The 20,643-nt window shown below is 34.2% G+C and overlaps 2 protein-coding genes and 1 pseudogene across 2 annotated transcripts; all 3 read right to left on the bottom strand.

The window, feature by feature from the left end:
* Positions 1 to 28: 28 nt before the first annotated feature.
* On the bottom strand, positions 29 to 2,030 carry LOC132600225 (uncharacterized). The gene is made up of 3 exons (XM_060313311.1): positions 1,512 to 2,030; positions 1,041 to 1,362; positions 29 to 633 (listed from the first exon to the last, which is right to left on the bottom strand). Exons 1-3 carry the CDS (start codon positions 1,927 to 1,929, stop codon positions 180 to 182), a joined length of 1,194 nt encoding a protein of 397 aa, XP_060169294.1. The 5' UTR covers positions 1,930 to 2,030; the 3' UTR covers positions 29 to 179.
* Positions 2,031 to 5,710: 3,680 nt separating this feature from the next.
* On the bottom strand, positions 5,711 to 8,299 carry LOC132600224 (uncharacterized). The gene is made up of 3 exons (XM_060313310.1): positions 7,612 to 8,299; positions 6,762 to 7,083; positions 5,711 to 6,339 (listed from the first exon to the last, which is right to left on the bottom strand). The coding sequence occupies exons 1-3, from the start codon at positions 8,066 to 8,068 to the stop codon at positions 5,886 to 5,888; spliced, it is 1,233 nt and encodes a 410-aa protein (XP_060169293.1). The 5' UTR covers positions 8,069 to 8,299; the 3' UTR covers positions 5,711 to 5,885.
* A 9,310-nt stretch (positions 8,300 to 17,609) lies between these two features.
* Positions 17,610 to 19,665, bottom strand: LOC132644675 (uncharacterized; annotated as a pseudogene).
* Positions 19,666 to 20,643: the final 978 nt, after the last annotated feature.

The following is a 20,643-nucleotide window of genomic DNA, read 5'->3' as shown; positions in this document are numbered from 1 at the left end:
AAATAAAAGAAAAAACAGTGAGCTGATTTGATAAGAATGTTATAAGTGAGTAATTACTTTTGCCCAGCTTTAATACATATCCGTTGAACATAGTTTTTAATACATTTCTTTGGTTTCTAACCTTATTTTCCAATTAACTCTTTATTCGAGCAACAATTCATTAAATCTGTTAAGAAACTCTAACGCTTGCAGACAACTCCACGTCCATGAATTCCACTGTTGCATTTCAAGCTTGGCAGCTCCAAATTGTTCAACGAACCCACATTCTCATTTTCTGCTTGAAACTTAGCAACAGAGCAATCAGCATTAAAGAGTCCTGAAGCTAAAAATTCCTTGTCACCTCCCATTATAGGCATCAAAGCACCCATCTTCACTCTGCTCACATAGTTCCTTCTATAAGTTTGACCCAAAACACCACTCACTTCATCACTTAGTGACAAGAACTTGAATCCAAGTTCAAGATGAGCAAAACAATCGTCTTGTGTTATGTCATAGTTATGAACTCTAGATTCTTTCTCTGTAATAGGCACCACCTTTGCTATAATCTTGAAAATACTTTCAACTTCGATTACAATTTCATTGGTCTTGCCGGTTCGAGTGATGTATGTTGTTGGTCCAGATTCAGACATCCAGCTGTTAAAACATAATATGCAATTAAGTTACTAAAAAGTATACACTTTCTAACAACTTAAGTTTTTGGATGAGGTGGTTGTATAATTCAACATGATATCAAATCGCACAAGAGCTTCAAATCTATAAAATATAAACAATTATTTACAGGCCACTTTGTTGCTTTGTATTTAAAAGTTGTCACTTTTCTTTTTAACAATTAGACTCGTGATCTGAATTTTGGTTTTTGAATTTCAGTTTTCAGACCAAGTGGTCATGTTTGTACTTCAGCTTCGAAAAAGTAGCTGACTTCTAATACTGGGTCACTAAAGTCAATATTAGTGCAAATCAGTCAATTATGTTACATGTTTGAGTAAAAAAATAACAAGATTTACGCACACTTATTGGGATAAAATATAATTAAACACTACCTTTCGCCTTGGTTGTTGGGGAGAACAATAGTTTCACCATCGAAGTTGAGGGAGAGGCGGTCGATAGCATCATCCCATGTTGCTGTCTTCTGTGCTCCAATAGAAATATTGTGTGTACCATATAGAATACCGATGGCTTGAACCCAAGTGAAGTCTCTCCTCATATTCTCATTTCGTTTCCCTATGAAGTGGGCATTGATGTGGAGATTAGAATCTGAGACCAAGCAAAAATCTTTGTCCTTCTTGCCGTGGAAGTAAAAAGTGATTCCATCTGCACCAATGAAACGTGGATCTTGGCAAACTGCTCCAGGCTTGTCACAATCTGTGTTCAGATAAATTAATAGTCAATACAACTAAAAAGTCAGTTTGTCACCGATTTGTTATAGACTCCGACAACATATCAGTTAATCGTGCTTCAGCGTATATAAGTCAAATTCATTAAAAGAAAATATATGTGGAAGAGAAACTTACTGCAGACAGGTTTGCAAGAGACACAATCAACTTGACAAGTAGTAGGGCAAGAACTAGGGCAAGTATGTTCTTGATTATAACAACTTGGGTATTTCTTGTTCTTGCACTTATACTTCTTGGGAGATGTTGATGGAGGAGATGGAGGTGGAGGTGATGCTGATGGAGGAGGGGAATAGGGAGGTGGAGGTGGGCCATCAATGCAAATAGGCTTACAAGAACGACACTCAGTTATGCAGCCGTTAGGACAGAACTTGGGACAAACATGTGGAAGATTTTTACACTGTTTGATATCATCATCAGAGCAATGAGAATGACTTGGGTTGTTGGCTATTCCAGGAGGAGTGGCCTCTACTATAGCCACAAGCATTACCATGAAAATCCCAACACCCACAACATTGTGGGCATATGATCGAGCCATTCTCCTTTTGAATAATTGAAATGTGAATATGTTGTTGAAATAGCGGAATTGTATTGAGTTATGGGATTTCCTTAGGAACAACCCCCATTTTATAGGAGTTGGGAATGAGAAAAGTGAGACTATTGTTTCGTGTCTTAATGTTAATGTTTTTAGTATAATTGTATGTTTCTTGATAAATCATCTTGCACATGCTTCTTTTATAAAGTCAAACTCAATATTCTCTGTCAATTTCCCCATGGTACCTAGTTTGTCGCTACTCGTATGAGCATATGGCATCACTTCATCATAGAGTAACGAAACAATATTTTTCACATCTATACATTCCACGCATGCGTCTTTTCTTGAATGTTAGAGTAGGAGTAGCTTAAAAAGATAAAAGATAATTCGGCAGTCCATTTCTCTGCATTTAGCTAGGAGAAATAATAATTTTAGTTAATTTTTATACGCCGACAATACTATAAATGAACTTATAATGTCAAGTTACTCAAAAGATAACTACACGTAACTTTTCATAAAAAGACATGATTTGTAATTACGTAACCTTGAAAAATATAGTGATTACGTTCAACAAAAAGTTAGATACACTAATAGTATCAAAGTCGTTTACATTGTCATAGTAACTTAATTAAATCCATAACTAATGGAATACATATGTATGTGAACCTTACGATGCAATCAAACAAAGCGATATACAATATTCACGAATAGAACGGAGAGATATGTTAACTTGTGAAGAGCTTATAGTATTATTGAAGGGTGATGTTGAGGGTGGGTAAGATTGGTCCTTTTCTTCTAAATTAATCTGCTATATATGAGGGATTAGCGTCTGAAATGGTAGTGTATATCAAACTTAAAGCTGGTACTTCCTAATTACATTGAATCTAATAAATCAATTTTAGCCTAATGACTTCGAATTTGATATGGTTAGAATTATATTAATGGTAGACATTACTTCTGATATGATGGTTAAAGTGACTTCTATTCTATTAAATGTCGAACTCATACATTTTCCTTTCTTATCGTTACTTGGGGAGTATTAACTTTTGATTAGAGGCGAATTTTGAATTGCATGCCACAATAGTAATTGACCTTTTTGCATGTTTTGACAGAACTATACCCCCTTGTTTGTGTTCTTAATTAATATAACATGTTCTCTTTGACAAATTGACAGAGCTCCAGAGAGAAATGATAGGGGCTTCTAGCTGGCTTTGCTTTTATTTAAAACAGAACTTTTTTGCTTGAAATATAACAAGGCAGCAAAAAAAAAAAAAAAAAAAAAAAAAAAAGCAGCAGTGCTGACAAGATCTTGTTTCCTTTCAAATAGGCAGATCTTTTTATATCTAGATCCAGGGAGGAGTTGAATACGGATTATCAGTTTGCTGAATCTAGTAGCTTTGATTTAAATCGCATATTCATCTTTAAAATATCATATAATATGTATAAATTATTAATTTAGAACAACCACTACCTTAAAAGGACTGCCAAACTCTAAGCTTCAAATTCTGATTTCGCCTCAGTAGCATCTCTTCATAAAAAGACATTTCGACTAAATCTCTTTGCATGCAGCTCTTGCGGAGGCTTTATTATGAATAAAGATGATTTATATGGAAAACATTAACAACTGAAAAAAAGAGAGGAGGAAATTGTATGTTAGTTTTATGGATGGATTATATATCGTGCTTTTAAGAAAAACATTCAATATCTGAAGTAAGCCATTTTAATTAGGCTTCCTTTCAGCAAAAATATTTATCGGCATGTATAATACCTCAGCATACTCTGAACTTGGTGATAAGTTGGAATTTTACCAACTTATTTGCATCTTTATTACTTCCTCTGTCCCAATTTATGTGGCATTTTTCGCTTCCCGAGATTCAAACGGTATGAACTTTGACATTATTTTAAGATGTATTTTTTCATCAAATTGATATGAGAAAAGTTGTAATTTATAGTACTTTTCATGTAGTTTTAAAATATATAAATTTTAATGTTAAAATATTGAGTTAATTTAATCCAATTTAGCTTTAAAATTTAGTCAAATTGACTCACGAAAAGCGAAAAAGTGTCATATAAATTGGGACAGAGGGAGTTTTATTTGTCGTCTTTAAGCGATGAATATGACTAGATTCTTACAGAAGTTGCATGATTTAAGATTGCAGCTGTTGTTTAATTGAATACAAAAATTTAAGAATGAACAAAATGATCAAAAGAGCCACAATTATGCAACTTTAGACGTTAAGTGAGATGCGCCACGAAGATCCACTACTAAAAAGGGGAAAAACTGATGGTTTATTGAAGGCGTCGGTTTTTTAATAATTTTTAATTTTTTCTTTAAAGAAAACCGACATACTTCCGTCGTTTATTTTTCACGCAGAAATTATAATTATATTTTATAACATTTTCTAAAATAAACCGAAGGATTTCGTTGATTTTTAGAGCACAAAACTGCTAAGAGTATAAATTAAAACAATAGAAGTATTTGATCAATTTTTTTTTTTTTTACATACCCGAATTGGTTTTAACCGGCGGACTGCGTCGATTTTAAAAAAGTGACGCGACCTAAACCGAGGATCCGTAGTCTGTCGGTTTCAGTCCGTCTGTTTTGGCAGCTTTTTAGTAGTGATCGCTAATAGCAGTTTAAATCCCCAATAGCAGTTTATTAATGCCAAAAGCAAAATGGTGCAATGAGAAGCGAAAATTTGTCTAAGTAACGACTTTTAGAAGTGCAGAATCGCCCATGACAAAGGTCAAATCTCTAATAGCTACTATAAATCACCACTGACAGGATCAAAATCCCTAAAATTAAGCAATTCAAAATCGCTAATAGCGGTCTGGATTGCCTTTAGCGAAAAACTGACTTTCAGATGGAAGAAAGCAATTCGCTAACTACAAGGGATTGCTGATAGACACACGAGATGGTGGTGTAGTTGGTTAGTGCATGCTTGTTCATGAATTGAGAATACAACCATCTATGTCTATATATAAGGCTGGGCATTGGGAGAGGTGATTTGGCACTCTATAAAGCTAGCATTTCTATTTATCTTTTACCACAGATTTTTGCCTTTTCTTCCTTTTAATTTAATTTACGTAATATTTTAAAAGCTCATAACGTCAATTCATTAATTCTCTACTAATTGCACCTGCTCAGAATTCTAAAAGCCTCTCCGAACAGTCACGCCTAAAAGATAAATATGCGCCGCTTTATGCTGAGATGGGCACTTTCTCATGAATTCATAGGCAGCAATCCAAGGAGTCCCACTGTCCCACGATGCATGGATGCAGAATGAACACTTTTTACCGGACAGGATCGTTGAGGCCTTGCAATTGAACGGACGCTTATTTACGGTATACAAATGACCAAATATTAGTTACTACTATGTTCCTTCTTCATCTAGGTCGCATGGTTACTATAAAGAAAAGAATTCTTTAATGTTTTTGCATTCTTGGGTTTTCTCTTTTCCTTCTTTTTCCGGATCATGTCCCCGAAGAGATCTTGCCTGATTTTCTTTCAATTAGACCAAGTAAAGGAGAAAACCTTGAGTGGATTTCTCATGTAATTTTTCAAAAAATTGTAAGTACTTTTGTTTACTTTTAATGTTGATTATTACTAGAGTTAGTCTTAAATTTGATATCAATGGTAATGTGCATTTTCCTGGATACAAATCTTTAATACCACCATTTTATTGATTTTCCTTACAAAATTTGTTTACAATAATGATTATTTTATTCTTTTCACAACCGCGCGAAGCGCGGACAAATTAACTAGTTTGAAATAAAAGAGAAAAGCAATGATCTTATTATTTGAAAAGAAGTTAAATATAAGTAAATCTTTTTCGCCCAACTTTAATACACTTTTTTCATTGAGCATAGGTTTTAATACATTCCCTTGGTTTATAATTAACCTTATTTTCTAGTGAACTCTTTATTCACTTGTACAATTAATGTTTAATCAAGAAATTTTAACGTTTGCAGACAACTCCACGCCCAGAAATCCCACTTTTGCATCTCAAGCTAGGCAACTCCAAATTCAATGAACCCTCATTCTCTGATTTTGCTGTTTGAAACTTAGTGACTGAACAATCGGCATCAAAGAGTGCTGAAGCTGAAAATTCTTTGTCACCTCCCATTACAGGCATCAAAACACCCATCTTCGCTCTACTCACATAGTTCCTTCTATAAGTTTGGCCCAAAACACCACTTACTTCATCACTGAGTGAGAAAAATTTGAACCCAAGTTCAAGATGTGCAAAACAATCGTCTTGTGTTATGCCATAGTTATGAACTCTGGATTCTTTCTCTGTAATAGGCACCACCTTTGCTGTAATCTTGAAAATATTTTCAACTTCCATAATAACTTCATTGGTGGCGCTGGTTCGAGTGATGGAGGCTATTGGTCCAGTTTCAGACTGCCACCTGTTGAGACATAATATAATTAAGTAATTAAAAAATATACTCTCCTAAAAACTTAAACTTTTAGATGACACACAATTCAACATAGTATCAAGCAATCATGCAAGAGATTTTGGGTTCAAATCTACAGAAACAAAATTTATTTACACCAGGTTGCCACTTTTGTTGCTTTCTCACTTGTTCCGAATTAGACTCGTGATATAAATTTTAGTTTTTGAATTCTAAATTTCATATCAAGTAGCCATTTACGAACGTTAGACCACTAGGCACTAGTAGATTTGAACGAGCGGCTGACCTCCAATACAAGGCACTAAAATGGATATTTGTACAAATTCGTAAAAGAAAAAATTATATGCTTGGCTCATTAAAAAAAAATAAAAAATTAGTGCAAATGCGAGAAGAGGCATAATATAATTAAACAAGACCTTGCGCCTTCGTAGTCGGGGAGCGCAATAGTTTCACCATCAAAGTTGAGGAAAAGGCGGTCGATGGCATCATCCCATGTTGCTGTTTTTTGTGCTCCAACAGAGATCTTGTGAGTACCATAAAGGATACCGATGGCTTGAACCCAGGTGAAATCTCTTTTCATGTTCTCATTTCGTTTTCCTATAAAGTGGGCATTGATGTGGAAGTCGGAGTCTGAGACTAGGCAAAAATCTTTATCCTTCTTGCCGTGGAAGTAGAAGGTAATTCCATCTGCACCAATGAAACGTGGATCTTGGCAAACTGCTCCCGGCTTGTCACAACCTGTAATCCAATAGATTACAACATTCGGTAATTGTATATACTATAAGAAAAATGATTACTGAAATGAAAAAAGGTCCCTAAACATTCAATAAGGTCCTTAATAGTCAATAATGACTAGAAAAATCAGACTTTCACCGACTTATAATCTCCGACACTATAGGTCAATAACGATGAGATTTAATTACTTGACCTTAAAGAGGTTTAGCTACCAAAAAATTAATTATTAAGGTCCCTACAGCTCTTTCATAGCTAGGAATAGAAACTACTTTTACTTGTCCTAATAAAGTCTTTCGAGACCAAATTTGATCCTTAAAGAGTTTTTAGATTATAGGTTACTTAAAGAGATAACTATATGTTCATAATAAGTAAATTGATGACCTAGAAAATAAATCAAGCAACATGCATGCTATAACAATGTATCTAATTAAGCTCAATTTGACAAGAGACACAACTCGATTCACAATAGTCAATATATATTATATAAATCAAAATAATCAATTAAAGAGTAAATGTGGAAGAGAAACTTACTGCAAACAGGTTTGCAAGAGACACAATCAACTTGACAAGTACTAGGACAAGAACTAGGGCACGTATGTTCTTGATTATAACAACTCGGGTACTTCTTGTTCTTGCACTTGCTCTTCTTTGGAGATGTTGATGGAAGAGGGGAAGAGGGAGGGGGAGGTGATGTTGATGGAGGAGGGGAAGAAGGAGGGGGAGGTGATTTTGATGGAGGAGGGGAATATGGAGGTGGAGGTGGGCCATCAATGCAAATAGGCTTACAAGAACGACACTCAGTTATGCAACCATTGGGACAGAATTTGGGACAAACATGTGGAAGATTTTTGCATTGTTTGATCTCATCATCAGAGCAATGAGAATGGCTTGGATGGTAGGCTATTCCAGGAGGAGTGGCCTCTACTATTGCCACAAGCATTACCAAGAAAATCCCAAGTCCCACAACATTGTGGGCATATGACGCCATTTTCCTTTTTGAATAATTGAAATGTGAATATGTTGTTGAAATATTGGAATTGTATTGAGTTATGGAATTAGCTTAGGCATTTCCTCTTTTTATAGGAGTTGAGGATGAGAAAAGCAAGCATATTGTTTCGTATCATAACGTCAACGTATTATAATTTCATGTTTCTTGATAAATCATCTTGCCTGCACATGCTTATTTTATCAAGTCAACCCTCAATATTCTCTTTTCTTGAGTAGTTTGTCCCTATTTGTATTAGCGTATATGGCATCACTTGATTATAAAGTTAAGAAACATTTATTTCCACTTATTATTTGCATCTTTCTTAAATAGCTTAAGAACATAAAACTTAAAAAGAAGGGAAAGATAATTTGGCAGCCCATTCCTGTGGCCTGTGGGAGGAGAAATTAATGTGTCGCCCTGCGAAACAATCGGACAAAGGATATTAATAAAGGGATATCCTTAATAAAGGTGGCAACTGAGCGTGTTATGTCAAAGTTAGGTGACTGAAAAATAAAAAATGGGTTACATTAATAAACGTGTCATGATTTAACTCATACCAATAAAGTTTACCTGGGTCAAATTGGGTGAAGATGGATAAAATAAGGGCATTTTACATAAATAGCAAATATTTGGGGTTTAATCAAGCTGCATAGTTAATGTTTCAATATTTAGCAAATCAGCCCAGCTCTCACATGTGTATTCAAATTTTTTTTTTAGCTGTATTCATGAATACAACAATTTTTTTCCAACTGTATTCATAAATTGGCTTGTTGTATTCATGAATACAACGAGTAAAAACTGAATACATATACACCAATAATTACACAAATACATCATATTTTTCGGTATGTATACAACAGATACAGACGAAAAATACAGTATAAAACATTCATACACCAAAAAATTAACAAATATGCCATATTTTCCGGTATGTATACAACAAATACAAGCGAAAAATATTGTATACAATATAGATACACCAAAAAATTAACAGGTACGCCATATTTTCCGGTATGTATACAACAAATACAAGCGAAAAAAATTGTATACACAGTAAATATACAGCGAAAATCTAGATTTTTTCTAGATCTTACCGAAAAAAATTCCGGCTAATACAACGACGACATTTTTTTTCCGACGTAGATCTGAGTTTTTTTCTTCTTCTCCGGAGAAGCCACCGTCGGTTGCACTGCTCATATCCGTCATAGATCTGAGCTTTTTTTTCGTTTTTGCTTCCAACAATGCTCAGATCCGTCGCTATTGGCGCTTTTCCGGCGTAGATCTGAGTTTTTTTTTCCTTTTTGGCGCCGGAGAAGAAAGGAAAAAAGGGTACGGCCGGAGAAGAAAGGGAAACGGTGAAGGGGCTGGCAGTGACGGTGGTGAAAGGGCACGGCATTTCGCTGGAGCTCCAGCGGCGGTGGTGGCCGGCGGCGAAGCAGTGGGGAGAAGACGGGGGAGAAAGATGAGAGGGATGGGTTGGAAGTGAATAGTGGGATGAGTATTCTATTTTGTGTGTGTATATATATAGTTACTAAATGGTATTAATACACAAATGTTAGCTATGATAAGTGGTTAAGTTAAACTATAGCTACTAAATGTCAATACCCACTATATGTTTGTTATATCATGTAGTTCTTCCATAAAATAATGGGGCAATTAACAGGAATGCCCATATTACGGGGTGGTCTTTAAGTTTTGCCCTTCAAAATGGTGGTCTTTAAAGTTTACCCTTCGCTAGGGACCGCTTGGTCAGGGGTTCAAACGCCCGCTCAGGCGAAAATTAGCAAATTCTGCCCATTTCTGCCTTGCGAAAAAAAATTAAAATTTTCACTAAGCGAGGGTTCGAACCCGTGACCAAGGGGTCCCTAGCGAAGGGCAAACCTTAAAGACTACCAATTTGAAGGGCAAAACTTAAAGACCACCCCAAATGAAGGGCAATCCACGCAAAAAAAAAAGTAAAATAATGGGTTATCATTAGAGCTGTCGATATGGGCTTGGCTCGCAAGACCGGCCCAACCCAACCCTTTATTTAAGTAAGAGAAAATGACTTAATAATACTACTTAAGACATTATATTACAAAACATAAGGATACTTTTTCTTATTTACAAAATATAACAACTTAATTACAAAACATATCAAATCTGATAAAAATTAAAAGCCCACCCTTCTGTTTCCCTATTCCCATTCTCTGTTTCATCAGCCGCCCTACCTTTTCCATCCCCTTCTCCCAGTTCTCTGTTTATGGACCGACTCTTCCATTTTCTGCTCATTTGCTAGATCTGTTTACAATTCAATCTCCTCCGATAATTGTAGCAACTCTTCTTTATGGCGTGGTTATTTTACCTCCAATAATATCTTCGATTTGGGTTTTTCTTCAATCTCAAATCTATAAATACTGGAAAACAAGAGTATTTTTCATCTTGATTTTACTTGGTAAAAATGATGAAAATGAGCAATTTGATCTACTGTGGAAGAGGGAGTCGAAGAGAAAAAGAGAAAACTTTATTGGTTCAAACTATATGCAAACAAAATTCAATCTTCAGAGATCAATGTTCATAAGATCTCTAGGTGTTCGATGATTTGCTAAGCAGACCAACTCGAACTCCCGTGAATTTTAGATCTCAAGGTGTTGAATTAGGAGATTAGGTAGTGAATTGTATGAACAATGGTGGATTCGTGATTTATGTAAAACATAAAATTGTATGAATAATGGTAGGACCGTGACTTTTTACAGAAAATTGTATCTTAAATTTTATATGTCGTATTTGTATTAAATTTGTACGAATATTGTATGAAAGTTGTATACAATGTTGTTGTAGTTGTATTAAATTTCCAAAAATCTAATATGAACTTTATACAACTTTAATACATTTATATACATATTTCATATCATTTTTATACAGTTTTCATAGATGAAAAATGTGAGAATTCTAAGCTTTGAGCGAGATATACATATTTCATACAGTTTTCATACACAAAATATTGAGCAAAATTTTTAATATTTGAGCGACATATGCACATTTCATACACAAAGTTTTGAGCGAAAATTTTAAGCCTTGACCAAAAAATTTCGTATATGTTTTGTAAACTGAAAAGTATCGTCATATTTTGTAAATATACTCTATTTTTATGTATATATATGTCAATCTCCCTTTAAGTAAGGTTGGACTAAGATTTCTTTGGCCCATATAGAAGTGAGACTCAAAAGCCCAGCCTCTGTTGGCCCGTTGGCCTCAAGGGTTGGGCTGAGGCCAGCCCTTGAGGCCAGAAAAGAATAATAAATTAATTAATTTTTAAAAACATATAAGTAAAATAAACAAAAATATAAAAAGTAATGAGAAAAAAGAATGTACTTAGTACTAAGTAGTAATTAGAAATGGAGTAATACTTTTTAGTCTTAGAATTTATATTATGTTTAATTTCTTTTGAACGTGATCTGAATTAGTGATTAAAAATGATAATTTTTATTTGTTCTCTTGAATTTTTTCTTCTATGATATGGATTTGCGCAAGAATGGGTAGTCGAAGATTCTATTTCATATTGCAAAACTTTCTTCTATTTCATATTGCAAAAGGTTGATGTTCAAATTGTACCAAAAATCACTTAGAAAATATTATTTTGGGAGACGAAAAAACTTAAAGGGTTAGCCTGTCTTAGCCCGCGGCCCGTCTACGGCTGGGTTGGGCTGCCATGTTGCAGGCCCTTCAATTAAAAGGGTCAGCCCGTCCTAGCCTATTTAATTCTTTGGCCCTTTAGGACTAGGTTGGGTTGGGCTGGGCCAGCCTATTCTGACACCTCTAGTTATCATCCGTCCAACATGACTCAGCTCCCCTGCCCTTTTATACTACTACTTTGACTTATTTTGACCCAATAATTTGATGGGTCGTTTCGAGTTCAAAGGTTAAGTCTGCAAGGGTGATATTGTTGGGGTTGGTGGGGGGGGGGGGGGGGGGGGGGGTAGTATGAGGTTTTTGCGTAATTTCATCAGACTACACACAAAGTATGTGGTGTATATGTGGTAATTTCAGTTCATATTTAGAAAATTAACCTATTTAACTCACATTTTGGTGAGTTTTGGGTCTCTCATATTTTAGTTGGGTAAATATGAGCCTCAAGTCTCTTTTTAACCAATAGAAATATAGGCAAATATAGCTAAAATATGGGTATTCATTTATTAACTTACTAGACCCAATAACAACTCATTTAACTCAAAGTAGGCTTAAAAATTGAGGGAAAATATTTTTTGGATGGATCAAAAACATACCAACACACCCCCCACCCACCCCTATCCCTGCTCCCTACCAACCCCACCCACCTCTAAGGCACCCCTTACTCTCCCTCCCCCCTCCCAACCTTCCCCTAACCCTTCCCCCCATACACTCACCAATACCGCCCACCCTACTACCACCACCCTGTCCCACCCCTCCCCCCCCCTCCTGAATTTTCTAGTTCATATATTTATTTTATTTTTGAAAATTTATAAAAAATGAGAAATTTTTTCTTACCCCATTTTATTTTTCATATTTTTTATTTTATTTTTGTAAAATAATTATAAGAAATTAGAATTTTTTTTCTTACCACCCTCCCTCCCCCAACACACACATTTTTTATTTCATATATTTTATTTTACTTTTATAAAATAAAATAAAAAATGATAATTTTTCTTCTTACCTCTCACTCCGGCCATACCTCCGCGCACATTTTTTATTTCATATATTTTATTTTATTTTTATAAAAACTGAAAAAATAATTCTTACCTCCCACGCCGACCCTACCCCCCCCCCCCCACCCCCCCCACCCAAATTTTTTATTTTATATATTTTATCTTACTTTAATAATTTTTTTATAAAAAATGAGAAATTCACTTCCCACTCCGACCCCCCTCCCCACATTTTCTATTTCATGTATTTTATCTTACTTTTATAAAAAATTATAAAAGTGAGAATTTTTTTCTAATCCCCCCTCCCCCCACCACCACCACCCTGCCGTCACCCCCGAATTTCTATTTCAAAATATTTATTATAAATATATGAAAAAATTATAAGCATTACACTAGAAATAATATTACACTTATATAATATGGGCTAACCCATAATCAACTCACCCATTTATCACCCAACCCATATTTTGCACACATGAAATATGGGCGGGTTGAAACCCAACCCGTTTTTGCTCAAATCATTTTCAACCTGCTCAAATCCAACCAAACCCACCCGTTCGCCACCCCTAGTATGATGTATGTTTTTATTCCTTCAATCTGCATGTGAGCATCTTTAGCTAGCTATATCTGTAGTTAGCAGCAACACTTATAGTAACGATAACTATTATCACCAACGGAAGGCGTGTGGTCAGTGGCGGAGCCACTCATGGCCAAGGGTTGTCACCTGCATACCCTTGGCTGGAAAATGGTACTAATATATGGATTATATATTATAGTTAATTGGATATAAATTAAATTTTGAACACCCTTAAAATAATTGAGATAGATAACTTAGAGGTAAAGGGTGTTCAATTTTATCTAAAAGTCACGGTTTGAAGCTTGCGTCAAATGCTGGTCATCTTCTTTCTTTAAAAGAAAACATACAAATAATGTCTGAAGCTACTTGGTTGATTTGTATTTGCACTTATTTTCTTCCATGTTCCGACTAAACTTATTCGTATTTGAGTTATGATTTGCATTTGGTTTATTCCTATGTTGGTTTGGAGTTACGTTGGACTAATTTGTTGAAGCTCCTTTAGTCTTTCAACTTTCCTTGCTATTTCCTAGAAAAGAAGAAGATGCATTGTTAAAAAGAAGACGATGAGATCTAATAGCAAGTTAGCAACCACTTATTTTGTTCGCTTTTCTTTTGTAATTACTTCCGTGAACATTTTAATTATCCAACTTTGTTCTCTTTCCTTTTTTTTTCCAAAGAATATTAATTAGTCGTTATCTCTCGCTTTGTAACATTCTTGGAATGTCCCTTGTTGTTCTCCACTTGTGGGATTACGTACACTGGGTATGTTGTTGTTGTTGTCATTTGAAACTGTAATCGCCATAAGAATTTTCTAGCAATGAAATTTATCAAGAATAACTTATGAAATCAAATGGACCATAAATTTTTAGGCGAGTGTGCAGTGATGATATTAAAAAAAAATTGTTGCACTCATTCATTGGGAAAAAATTATATACTCGTCAACATTTGAACAACCTTACCAAAATTTCTGACTCCGCCACTGCGTGTGGTACGATTGATGAGATCCTTTTACCCTTAATTAAAGATTTCGGATTCGAGTTCGGAGAATGGAAAAATCCGTGGTAGGACTTTTCTCCCTTTTGATTGGTCTTACGCAACACAAATATGAATTTATAGGGCCGATGAGTACCGAATATCAGAGGCTATACCCAAAAAAAAAAAAAATGTTACACTGTCTTATCTTCTAGCTACAGCTTGTTGCGGGAAAACTGGTCAATGACGATATAGGAAAAAAATTATATACTCCGCATTAAATAAGAGTAATTAGCTGAAAATATTGTAGTGTATATCAAGCTTAAAGATTATTTTTTTTTTTGGTTAAATCAAGCTTAGAGTTAGCACTTCCTAGTTACGTTTAAATTAATTAATTTATCCTCCCTTCCAATTTGATATTGGTAGACACTTTACTTCCATATATAGTGACTTCTAATTGCTTCATATGTTGAATTTAGTTATTTTTAATTACATGCAGCGTTGCACAATTATATATACTGTGAAATCAAAAGTAGTAATAGGTGAGTAAACATTTGAGTGAATTTTCAAAAGCATGCCACAATAGTGACTGACCTTTCTGCATTAAGGGATCAATCAAACCCCTATAAACTGACTGCATATAAGCAGGGCCGGCCCAAGGCCAAAGCCACTAAGGCAATGATTTGGGCCCCCAAATATTTGGGGCCTCATTTTTTTATTAAGTTTCATGCTAATTTGTTTAAAAAATTATTGTGATTTATGGTACTTTTATGTAGCTTCTAAATATGTAAATTATTTTTCAAAAAATTTAAAGATTGTATGTCTGAATTCACGATAAAATAAAGAAATTGGACTATTGAAATCCAAATTGTGTCACATAAATTGAGACAAGAGGGGGTGCACAATATTTATAAAAGAAAAAAAGAGAAGAAATTTTTTTAGTCGCTTGATTGATTAGCTATATTGTCAATTGAATATTTTTCGAATTAATTAATTTGAATTTTTTTTTAGCAACTTTGCATTGTGCTTAGACGATTATAAACCAACAATTGATGACTTCGCATCTTAAAAAACTAGAAAAATAGACTTTAAATAAAAATATATGTCGATCTTTCTCTTTAAAAATAAAATAAAATTAGGGTCTCCCTCTGAAGTTTGGCTTTAGGCCTCCAATCTTGATGAGACGACCCTGCATATAAGATAGATATCACGTTAATCAAGTCAAATAATATAGTGGGTTCCATAAAAATTCTAATCAATTATTAAGTAAATTATGCCTCAATCTCGAATTAATTGACTTCGTTTTGAGAAGTTAAGTCCTTATTATTCAATCCTTCGCTGACAGGTAGTACTGCTATTCAAATTTTACAGAATCCGGTTCCAATAGTACTGGAAGACTTGTATGAATCTTCTATGAGCATTTGATTTATTCAAATATTTTTCGCTTTTCATAACTTCTTTGAATAATTTGAGTTGTATTCGTTTCTTAGAAGTTATATATGCCTAAATTTTAGCACTATAAAATCTCGGCCACCGTAGGAGGAAAACGTAAGTAGACAAGAATATGTTATTTATGTGCTTAATTCTAATATCGTGACTTACAGTGTAATTTTCTCTGTAACAATTAAATGGTTGTCCCAAAATCGGGAATAACAATTAAATTGTAATTTTCTCTATAATAATTAAAGGCCTGAACCGTCCAACATACGTGGCCTTAAACGAAGTACTCCGGCCTACGCTCTGTAATTTCTCCTTCTTGGTCTTTTTTCCGCTTAATTGCTTATTAAACAGTCACAAGTGATTTACAAGAATGGTTTTAGAGGTGACTTATAATGATTTATTTTCCCCACTTTTTCTGCGGGTAAAATTTTAAGTTTACAGATTTTGACTTTTGACTTTAAGAATTTGTTATGGGACAAATGAAATCAAAAGTTCAAAATCATTCATTTTAAGATCATTGAGTATAATTTCTTGACTCATCACATGTCTTTCTCAGCGCGCTAAAGGAAGTTTGATATTTCTATAGTCAAATACTCTATTATCCATCATGTTACCTACTTTAACTTTGAAAGTCAGCAAACATGTAATCATATTACTAAGCAAGGCATTCTAATTCAACATACAAAATAAATCAACAAAAAGAAAAGGTCGCTCCTTGGGATTCTAAACAAGAAGTCTGAGTGAACATTGCAAAATGTTTGGCTAAAATGGAATATAAGACGGTGAACGCTTTTTCAATAATTAACCACTTGACTGAACAATAGTGATTGTGAATACTTAACATTCGCGAATACGGGAATCTCAATTTTGATCCATATTATAATTTGGATTTTTCGAAGATTATGTACTCATTTTTTGCAATAGGAAAACCTCAAGTCTGAAATATTATTTCTTACTAGAATTTACTTTTTAGATTTGAAAAAAAAATACTGAACTAAATAAGAAATTATGTTTTCTAGAATTTAATTTTATATTTGAAAAAATACTGAACTAATGCAAATGTATTATATTTCCTAGATTTTACATTTTAGAGTTGAGAAAATGAAAACGTCAAGATTCTTGAAGTCTAGAATGATGAAAGACAAACACATGGGGTAGTTGGCTATCGCGTAGGTCTCATAGGTACTGAGTTATCCTGAGGTCGAGAGTTCGAGCCTCTCTCACCCCATCATTAGTTTTTTGCTCTTTCCCATGAATATAGAATGTAGCTTTCCCAAATAAAAAAAAAAAACAGTAATTATTTTTTGCCTAACTTTAATACATTTCCATTGAAGATTGAACATAATTTTTGATACATTTCTTTGGTTTCTTTATAGCTAACTATTCTTTCGCCTTTCACATTTATTTGGTTTCTAACCTTATTTTTCGATTAACTCTTTATTAGTTTTTTGCTCTTTCCCATGAATATAGAATGTAGCTTTCCCAAATAAAAGAAAAAAACAGTAATTATTTTTTGCCTAACTTTAATACATTTCCATTGAAGATTGAACATAATTTTTGATACATTTCTTTGGTTTCTTTATAGCTAACTATTATTTCGCCTTTCACATTTATTTGGTTTCTAACCTTATTTTTCGATTAACTCTTTATTAGTTTTTTGCTCTTTCCCATGAATATAGAATGTAGCTTTCCCAAATAAAAGAAAAAAACAGTAATTATTTTTTGCCTAACTTTAATACATTTCCATTGAAGATTGAACATAATTTTTGATACATTTCTTTGGTTTCTTTTTAGCTAACTATTCTTTCGCCTTTCACATTTATTTGGTTTCTAACCTTATTTTTCGATTAACTCTTTATTCGAACAACAATTAATGTTAAATCAAGAAACTTTAGCGCTTGCAGATAACTCCACGTCCATAAATTCCAGTATTGCACTTTAAGCTTGGCATCTCCAAATTATTCAGCGAACTCACACTCTCGTTTACTACTTGAAACTTAGCAACAGAGCAATTAGTATTAAAGAGTCTTGAAGCTGAAAACTCTTTGTCACCTCCCATTACTAGCATTAAAACACCCATCTTCACTCTGCTCACGTAGTTCCTTCTATAAGTTTGGCCCAAAACACCATTTACTTCATCGCTGAGTGAGAAAAAATTGAACCCAAGTTCAAGATGAGCAAAACAATCGTCTTGTGTTATGCCATAATTATGAACTCTAGATTCTTTCTCTATAATAGGCACCACCTTGGCTGTAATCTTGAAAATGTTCTCAACTTCAATTACAACTTCGTTAGTGTTGATGATTCGAGTAATGGAGGTTGTTGATCCAGTTTCACACATCCATCTATTGAGACATAATATAATTAAATAAATAGTGCGTTTTGTATAATAACTTAAGCTTTCAAACGAGATGATCACACAATTTAATATAGCATCAGATCACACTTGAATTCAAATTAAAAAAAAATGAGGGAGAATATAATTTATTAATAATAGGTGGCCACTTTAATTTTGTTGCCTTATTTAGAAGTTCTTCAATTTTCTTTTCTTTTTTCAAAATTAGGCCATGTTGCAAATTTATTTTTGAATTTTGAACTTCAGATCAAGTGGCTAACTTTTGAAGACGCTACCAATGTAAAAACTTGTGCAAATCAGTCAAAAGACTCATGCACACACGAGAGAACGTATTAAGACATAATATAATTAAACATTAATTACCTTTCTCCTTCGTTGTCGGGGAGTGCAATAGTTTCACCATCAAAGTTGATGGAGAGGCGGTCGATGGCATCATCCCATTGTTGCTGTCTTTTGTGCTCCAACAGAAATCTTGTGAGTACCATATAAGATGCCAATGAATTGAACCCAAGTGAAGTCTCTTTTCATGTTCTCATTTCGTTTTCCTATGAAGTGGGCGTTGATGTGGAGATTAGAATCTGAAACCAAGCAAAAATCTTTGTCCTTCTTGCCATGGAAGTAGAAAGTAATTCCATCTGCACCAATGAAACGTGGATCCCGGTAAACTGCTCCTGGCTTGTCACAACCTGTGTTCCAATAAATTAAAAGACTTTGTAATTGGATATACTATAAGAAAAATCACTTTTAGCAACATGAAAAATGATATCAAAAGTTCAAAATCTCATCCTTAAAAAGTAAATATTGCCGCAAGAAAAAAATTCTTGTCACAGACTCCACCATTAAAATTCAATAACAACGAGATTTAGTTACAATTGTCCTTAAAGAGTTTTAGTGATAAAGAAGAATTAGCTTTGGTCTCTCAACACGTTCATAGGGACATGAACGATCTTTACTATCATCTTTTAAGACCAAATTTTGATTCCTAAAGAGTTTTTAGACTATCAGGTTACTTAACTACTATACGTTCAGAATAAGTGAAATCGATAGCCCAGAAAATAAGTTAAAACAACAGTCGTGCCAAAACAACACATCATTGATCAATGTATATAAGTCGAATCCATTAAAAAGTATAAGTGGAAGAGAGAAACTTAATGCAAACAGGTTTGCAACAGACACAATCAACTTGACAAGTCGTAGTTCAAGAACTAGGGCAAGTATGTTCTTGATTATAACAACTCGGGTATTTCGTGTTCTTGCACTTACAATTCTTGGGAGATGTTGATGGAGGTGATGTTGATGGAGGAGGGGAATAGGCAGGTGGAGGTGGTGTTGATGGAGGAGGGGAATAGGGAGGTGGAGGTGGGCCATCAGTGCAAATAGGCTTGCAAGAACGACACTCAGTTATGCAACCGTTAGGACAGAACTTAGGACAAACATGTGGAAGATTTTTGCATTGTTTGATCTCATCATCAGAGCAATGAGAATGGCTTGGATGGTAGGCTATTCCAGGAGGAGTGGCCTCTACTATTGGCACAAGCATTACCAAGAAAATCCCACCTCCCACAACATTGTGGGCAAATGACCAAGACATTTGCTTTTGAATAATTAAACTGAGAATAATGTGTTGTTGAAATACTGGATCGAATGGTATTGAGCTATGGTATTTGATTAGCAACAACCCCTTTTTATAGGAGTTGAGAATGAGAAAAGTAAGCCCAGTGTTTCGAGTCATAATGTCAACGTTTTTACTATAATTTTATGTTTCTTGATAAGTCATTTTGCACATGCTTTTTTTTATCAAGTCAACCTCAATATTCTCTTCAATTTCTTTAGTATATTGTCGCTAGTTGTTTTCGCATATGGCATCACTTGATCATAACGTTGCGAAACCAATACCTTTCACATCTTATACATCCATAAGTCTTTCTTTTTTCGGAAGCTTAGAGTAACTTAGAAAAATAAAACTTAAAAAGAAATTAAATAGAATTCGGCAGTTTCGTGTGCTATATAATTGAAGTTCAATTAACTTCCATACGTTGACAGTAATGTACTGTCAAAGTCAAGGCGGAGCTAGAAGCCGATGATGGACGAGCTCGACCGAATTCAACAGCTTTAGTTCAAATTCTGTATTTGTATTAAGAAATTCACTAAATATGTACAAAAATTAAATTTGAAACCCAGTTAGTAACACCTATGATGTTGCTATCCTAGAAGTTATAAGAAACTATAAAAGTCAAATCTTGATTCCGCCTCTGATCGAAGTCATTTAAAAGATAACTACAGTCTACATGTAATGGTCCATAAAAAAGTGAGATTAGTAACCTGGAAACATAATAGATTACTTGCCACAAATATAGGTTAAAGTACGCATATAATATCAAAATAATTTATATTATCAGAGTATATATAACTTAATTAAATCCATAACTGACGGAATATATATGAACGTGAACCCTACCATGCAATCAGACAAAGCTATATACAATATTCATTGGTCCTTTGCTTTTCAATTAATCTGGTATATATGACGGGTTTACATAGTTTCATTACTACTCTGAAACGGTAGTGT

The sequence above is a fragment of the Lycium barbarum genome, chromosome 6 (assembly GCF_019175385.1).
Source record: "Lycium barbarum isolate Lr01 chromosome 6, ASM1917538v2, whole genome shotgun sequence".
Lineage (NCBI taxonomy): Eukaryota > Viridiplantae > Streptophyta > Magnoliopsida > Solanales > Solanaceae > Lycium > Lycium barbarum.
This window is presented reverse-complemented; position numbering and strand designations above follow the sequence as displayed.

Coding starts and splice junctions, on each gene's coding strand:
- LOC132600225 (XM_060313311.1), bottom strand. CDS start 1,929: ATGGCTCGATCATATGCCCACAATGTTGTGGGTGTTGGGATTTTCATG. Junction 1,363..1,511: donor CTCTTGCAAACCTGTCTGCA/GTAAGTTTCTCT, acceptor ATCTGAACACAG/ATTGTGACAAGCCTGGAGCA. Junction 634..1,040: donor CCCAACAACCAAGGCGAAAG/GTAGTGTTTAAT, acceptor ATGTTTTAACAG/CTGGATGTCTGAATCTGGAC.
- LOC132600224 (XM_060313310.1), bottom strand. CDS start 8,068: ATGGCGTCATATGCCCACAATGTTGTGGGACTTGGGATTTTCTTGGTA. Junction 7,084..7,611: donor CTCTTGCAAACCTGTTTGCA/GTAAGTTTCTCT, acceptor ATTGGATTACAG/GTTGTGACAAGCCGGGAGCA. Junction 6,340..6,761: donor CCCGACTACGAAGGCGCAAG/GTCTTGTTTAAT, acceptor ATGTCTCAACAG/GTGGCAGTCTGAAACTGGAC.